Here is a 7,300-nt window from a genome sequence, read left to right as displayed (position 1 = left end):
AGGAAATGACTGCAACCAGCAAGACAACTTGTCTCTGGTGCAGAGGTACCCCTTTACTTCGTCATGGCATCACACCGTCAACCTGTCACTACCTGTCATGCCCCGTCTTAAGTGTTTTAATTCTTCATTATGAAAAAAACAAATGAATGACTCATTTGCTACATCTTGAACGAATTGGCTGGTATTGACTGCACTGCTGCAAGATTGCTCTGTCGTTTTGAATCTATTCCTCTGGAAACTGAAGAATTTTTTGGATTAATCGTTTCTTACCCCTTTTATATTCAGGAGAACTGTGATTTAAAGTGTGAAGTCAGTGTTAATTATTTTATTCTCTTGAAAAATAGTTCCACTGAACTTTATTTTTGTGTTGTTTATGTTTCGTTGTCTCCGTTTCTCCACCGTTTCCTCACCTGTGGTACTCGTATTTGTAAGTTGCATGCGTTTAATAATAAGAATTAGGGCTCAATAGTACCTACCTGTTTACAATTCAGATGCTTAATAATTTTAGAACCTAGCGTTTATTTTTTTTTGTAGTATCTCTCACAATTTATTTGTACTTGAGACTGCCTTTGAAAATGACCCACCCTTGAATTTAAATTGAACCTCAAGGCTTTCCTTGAAAATTTCGTTCAAATTAATTACATTGATGCCAATTTTAGTCTGTTTATCCCTAATTTAATGATGAAATCCTATTCGGAATCTTTGAAAGGATTTGTGGCAGAGCCTACCAAAAATCAGACCGATTTATTAAATTTGCCCCATCCTCCGGCCGCTATCGTCCGCGGAACTAGAAGTCAAGACTCACGTATTTATGAAGGGTATGGTAGAAACAAGCAGTGCACATGCATGAGTTTATCAGCTATCTGCATGTCTAAATTAATCACTTTTCCTTCTTGGAGCCCGATCATCGTCGATGGTACTCTTGATTGTGGTAATAGATTGTATTATTTGTCGGTTGAGACTTATCAACAGCGTTTTGGAAGATGTCTCGATGCTTCCGGATTTTTCCCCGCCGACGAGACTCATCCCGTCGTTGAAATTTTAGGACATACGTTCAATATATCTGTTCCTCTAGAGCCTTTCCAAGGCATACTTCCTGAATTATTTCCAGAGTTGACCAGATTTTTTGACCAATACGAGCATGGCATTTTAACATGCTCCTTACTTTCGGTGGCTGTTTTCAAAAAAGACGGAACTTTCTTGATTTTCGACCCTCACAAACGTGATAGAAATGGACTGCGCTTAGCTTCGGATGACGCAGTCGCAACTTTAGCGAGCTTTGAGAGTTTGGAAGCTATGGTGGCAACGCTTCGCTATAATTTTAGTTCAAATAATCTTAGCTTATTTTGTATCGCCCCCGTGTTGGTCACAGAGACAAGTAACAGCGGAAACATGTCCACTGCGGATAATGCTCCCCAGCATCATGAAGATACTCAAATTGAGTTTGATCCCATGATCAGTAGTTCGCTGTCTGTTGATGTCTTTGAATGCTCCAACGGCGCATTTCCGGAAAAAGAAATAGGCAATAGTTTGACGAAAAGTCAAGTTTCAAAAATTAGTAAACTGAGCAAAAGAGAACGCGAAAATTTACGAAAGAAAAAGGACGCTGACAATAAGAGGAAGCGAAGGGAAAATAATGCACCTTCGAAAAAACAAAGTGAAACGCAGAAAAAGCAGAAGCAGAGAGCAAATCCAAATTTCAGAGAAAAAGAAAACTCTTTGCTCCGGAAAAAAAGGAGCATTCCTAGCGTACGGCAAAGTGAAAGGGAAAAAGAAGCGCAAGCTAAGAGACAAAAACGTCAGGACGAAGAATTTAGAACGCACGAAAGGGAAGAAAATACAGAGTTCAGGAAGAGGAAAAGGCAAAGTATTGTTACTGAGGAAAAAGACCGTGAAGCCAGTTTGCGAAGCAAGAAAAAAGCTAGACAAAATGAAAATTCCAGAGAGAGGGAAAGAAATAACAATGCTCAAAGAATGAATGAAAGGAGGCAAAATCAGTTTTTAAAATTTAGAGAAGAGTACAGGACTGCTTTGCATGATGGTGGAACTAGAGCCGATGCATTAAAATTAAAAGTTATCAATTTCCGATCCGATTTTCCAAATTCGATCTGCATGTTTTGTGAGGGCCTTTTCTTCCCACACTCTATTCGAACTCTTGATTGGGAAGAACTCGAGGAAAAGCTAGGTTTGAGGAGCTTTTGTGCTATCTCACGTAGCGTCAGTAGTGTCGTTACAGACAAAGTGTGTATAACATGCCAACAATATGTCAAAAAAGGTAAAATTCCTAAGTTAGCAGTTATCAACGGGTTGAAATTCCCAGATATTCCGGCATGTTTAGCGAATTTGAAACCCCTAGAGGAACGCATGGTCGCTCCTTATATTAATTTTATGCAAATTAGACCATTAAAACCGCGCAGCGTTAATCCACAACTTGGACTTAAAGGTAGTGTCGTAAATATTCCTGTCGAGGTCAATGACATGGTGAATGTTCTTCCGCGACAATTTGATAACATGGCAACCGTGCAAATAAAGCTTAAACGGCACTTAGACCACGCCTCTCATTACATGTATGAGACAATTCGTCCATCTAAGGTTGCGGATGCATTGAATTACCTTAAGAGCACTCCCCTGTACGTTAAGCATGGCATTTCCATCGATGAAAATTTTTTAAATGCTCATTGTCTGAATGTTGATGAGGAGGTAGATTTCATCGTGGATCCAAGTGATAGGGTAAACTCTGATGATCAGAATTTGACGCGGCCCGCCTCTGAAGTCCCTCCAGAACAGGGCGTTCCAGTAGAGGAAACCGAAAAAACTGTGAAAGAACGTAATTGCCCCGCGGCAACTCCTTCTGATCCCTCGAATATGGTACCAGTTAACGAAGTCTGTGACGCGGGAAATGAGAATAGTCTTGGAGACGATCCTGTAGAACCGGAGGAATTAATTGAAGAAGTCGACGAAGAAGTGCTTCTTATGAACAGAGACGCCGAACTGAACGATCGCATTCGTATCATGGCGCCTGGTCAGGGTAAGGCACCGGTGCCCTGGCATTTGCAGCCAGACTTAGAGGAGCTTTCTTTTCCATCTCTTTTTTGCGGACAACCGTATACGCCCATCGGTAAAATTTATTATTCAGAGAGAGTAAAATCGGAACTCAGAAGATGTGACCGCCGAAGTTGTACCCCAACTAGAATTTTGTACATGGCGAAGAAAAAGATGGAGTTGGCATGTCTGTCCAACATTAATATTTGTTTGAGGAAAACTAGAAGGACAGAAAATTTAAATGCCGGCCATATTTTAGATAAAGCTTGTCTTGACTCCTTAATTAAACACGATGAAGGTTTTCGCGTACTTAAGAACATTCGATCTTCCCCCGCGTGGTTAGAGGATAAAAAGAAGGGGTTGATGGCCATGCTCAGGCAACTTGGTCAGCCGACGCTGTTTCTTACTCTTTCTGCAGCGGAAAACAGATGGCCGGAACTTATCCAAGGCTTAGTGCAAATAAATGAAGGAAAGAAAATCTCCTTAAAAGAAGCGGTCGAATTAAGTTTTAATAAAAAGACGGCTCTAATTAAAAGCGACCCGACAACATGCGCTCGGTACTTCGATTATAAAGTTTCAAAGATAATGTGGTATTTACGACAAGCAGACGGTCTGTTTGGAAGCGAGTACAGAGTAGAGGATTCTTACGAACGCGTGGAATTCCAACAACGCGGATCACCTCATGAGCATATATTTTTGTGGTTGAAAAATGCTCCCCTGTACAACCCGGAAGATCAAACCTCGGTGCGCAAAGTCGTCGATTTCATTAATACATTTATTACGTGTGCTCATGAGGAGCATTGCCCTTACACGGCTTACGTTACGCATCAGCACACCCGGACGTGTTATAAAGGAAGGAGGTACGTGAAAAAATGTCGTTTTCATTTCCCTTTACCGCCAATGAAAGCAACCACCATATTGCGCCCTTTGGAAAAAAATGAAAGGTCAGAACAGTCAAAAGAGGACTGGAAAAAAGTATGCGACCTGTGTGAAGATTTCTTTTCAAAACCACGATTGGTCACTTTCGACGAAATTTTGAAGGAACTCGGTATGACGGAAGATAGGTACATTCTTGCTATTAGGAGTTCTCTTAAAAGACCACAGGTATTTTTAAGAAGGACTAGCAGAGAAGTCGCGATTAATGCTCACAACAAAACCCTTTTGTATCTGTTCGAAGCTAATATTGATATGCAATTTATTCTGGAAGAATACGGGCTCGCAAGTTATATTATTAATTATATCAGTAAGGCAGATGCTGGTCTCTCTAAATTGCTCCAAGAAGCTGCCGACGATATAAAGAACGGGTACACCAACGTGCGCGAAAAATTACGGAATATATCGAACGTCTTTATAAATGCGAATTTGATGTCAGCCCAAGAGGCAGTATACCAAAGCTATCCACTCCCCATCATCAAGAGTAGCAGGAGTATTGTATTCGTAAATACGTCCCCAATCGCTGAACGTACGCGGATGCTAAAAATGAATGCTCAACTTCGGAATTTGGATGCTGACTCAGGCGATATTTACGCGGAAAATATTCACGAAAAATATAGCAAAAGGCCCGAAAAGTTAAATGACGTTTGTTTAGCAGATTTCGCGACTTCGTACACTAGGCAAAATAGNAAGGACGACGAGGATGAAAACGACGACGCAGATGAAGAGTATATTTACAAAGAGAGAGGAAAACGAAAAGTTCTTCGGTACCGTCGTTACAAAGAACTTATCGATCCTCCAAATTTCTACCGCGAACAAATTTGTCTTTTTTATCCGTGGCGTAATGAGGTCGATGAGGTCGAAAAATGCGACCTTGAATTGAAGTACCGCGAATGCATCGATATTATTAAAAAAAATAGGGGTAATTTTTCAGCTATTGATGAAGACGAGGTCCTTGAAGACGCTTTAGAAGCAGCCATAAATGAAAATAGAGAAAGGGAAATTGAAGAAGAAGATGAATTTGCTGCTGATCAGCTGCCTCTTGATCAGAATGTCGATGTATTAGCACAGGGTGGCAAAAGTAGTGATACCGTAGTCGAGCAAAATCGGATAACAGCGCCGCAAAGAGTTCAAACTGAGGAGCTGCATTCAATGTTTCGGCGTTTAAATGTCAAACAGAGAGAAATATGCATGCATGTACTCCACTGTGCGAAAATAGATAGAGGACTCCAACATATATTCGTTAGCGGGGCCGGTGGGGTTGGAAAATCTACGGTGATTAAAACAATTTTCCAATCCGTGACCCGACACTACGACAATAATCTAAATTTTGCTCCTGATAGTGTAAAAGTGCTCCTTTGCTCATATGCAGGCAAAGCTGCATATATAATCGGTGGCGTTACCGTCCACACAGCGTTCGTCCTGCCAGTGACCAAATACGGAGGCCAAATGCCGCCACTCAATCCTGCATCGGCTAGTCATTTAATTACAGAACTAAGGGACTGTCAATGGATTATTATAGACGAAGTTTCCATGCTAGGCGGTAAAATGGCAACTTACATTGAGCAGAGATGCAGGGAAATAAAAAGAAACACCGACCCCTTTGGTGGTATAAATATTATTGTCGTAGGAGATTTTGGTCAAATCCCTCCCGTGCAGGACTCTATGATTTTTAAACCCCCTAATATCACCGAACTTAGTCTTCTGTTAGAATCGAACTTCAACTGGCGCGACTTTAAGATGTTTGAATTAACCGAAATTATGAGGCAAAAAGGTGAAAAAGCTTTCATCGAAGCTCTCAATAATTTATGTTGGGGCACGCTCACTGAAGAAGATATGAAGCTTTTTAAATCGAGGCAAGTAAAAAATGAATCCGATGTCCCAAAAGAGGCTATTCGTTTATATTGTTTCAATAAGCAGGTTGACGCGTTTAATGCGGCAAAAATTTTCGAGTGTCCGGAAGCAGAATCCGTTTCTGAGGCGAAAAATACTGTATTAGGTAAGGCAACTCAAAGCCGAATCGATTACGCGGTTAGATCTTTGATGAACAAAAAATTAGATGATTTAAAAGGCCTACCTCATAGAGTAGTCTTTAAAGTAGGGATCAAGTACATGATCACCATTAATGTTAGTGTTCGCGATGGCCTGGTCAACGGCGCTGTCGGTACTTTAGTCAGTATTACTTACAAGCCTGATCAAGACACGATTATTGACAGAATTTGGCTCGATTTTGGTGAAAATTCGAATGTAGGCAGTAATGCTCGACTGGCTGTTCGTGATTACATGAAGGCGATGAAGCTCCATCCGCGACTTGTACCGTTGAGTAGGAAAAGTGTCGTAATTTCGGGATCTAAAGACTGTCGTTTAAGAATCGTCCGAGTGCAGTTCCCTGTCGTTCCCGCGGAAGCAATGACCTGTCATAAAAGTCAGGGCCAAACATACGAATCAGTGTGTATCGACTTCAGTAAGCCAGGGAAATGGACTAGGCCGGTAACATACGTAGCCTTTAGCAGAGTCACCAGTCTTTCGGGTTTGTATATTCTAGGAGAATTTAAACCGCCACCTCCACCAAAACCCAACGATCCTATTGTGCTTGAAATGGAAAGGTTAAGAAAAGATCCTTTGCAACTCGCGTTCTGGAACTTGGAAAATAAGAGTGGTCTCGTAATTGCATATCATAACGTGAGATCTTTTAATAAGCACAGCTGTGACGTAAAGTCTGATATGTGGTATTCCAGAGCGGACATACTGATCTTAGCGGAGACTTGGACCTTACCTACGGATGAAATTCATTTTCCTGGCTTTCGAATCGCGTATCGGTCCGATTGTGATAAAATTAGGGCCCCGCGTGGATTGCTCTGTTTCGTTAAAAACGGAGTTGATGTTTCCCAAGTTGACGGAAGGAAGGAAACAGGTGAAAAATTCGTGATGGAGGCAATTCGATTCAAAGTAGGAGACACTTGGGTATTAACTGGCTATAAATCACCTGGAACCCCCGTGTCTGTTTTCAAATCGATTATCGAAGTGTTGATTCCTCAAAAATCTCGGGTGACACTATTAGGAGATTTCAACTTTGACATAATTGGTCATCGTGAAAAATGTCTTTTGCCTTTCTTAAAAACTCATGGAATGACGTCTGCACTTTTACCTGAAACTGTGACGACTGATTTCAATACGCAAATAGATGTAATTTTCTCGAACTTTCCTCTGGGTAGGCGCGGAGTTTACGAAAGCTACTTTTCAGACCACAAACCGATCTATTTTGAACTTGATTCCTTAGCCGGTGAAACTTATGCCGAGCTTGCCTCAAAGGACCTCCCTCATT

At 41.3% G+C, this 7,300-nt stretch overlaps 1 protein-coding gene across 1 annotated transcript; it reads left to right on the top strand.

Annotated features, from left to right (window-relative positions):
- Nucleotides 1–681: 681 nt before the first annotated feature.
- LOC106752905 lies at nucleotides 682–7,161 on the top strand (the record flags this gene model as incomplete). Its single annotated transcript, XM_014634692.1, has 1 exon — nucleotides 682–7,161. A coding segment is annotated over exon 1 (6,480 nt), but the record flags the coding sequence as incomplete, so codon positions are not given.
- Between the last annotated feature and the right edge of the window lie 139 nt (nucleotides 7,162–7,300).

Source organism: Vigna radiata, unplaced genomic scaffold (assembly GCF_000741045.1).
Source record: "Vigna radiata var. radiata cultivar VC1973A unplaced genomic scaffold, Vradiata_ver6 scaffold_736, whole genome shotgun sequence".
Lineage (NCBI taxonomy): Eukaryota > Viridiplantae > Streptophyta > Magnoliopsida > Fabales > Fabaceae > Vigna > Vigna radiata.
The sequence above is the reverse complement of the archived record's forward strand: the minus strand, read 5'-3'. Positions and strand labels throughout refer to the sequence as shown.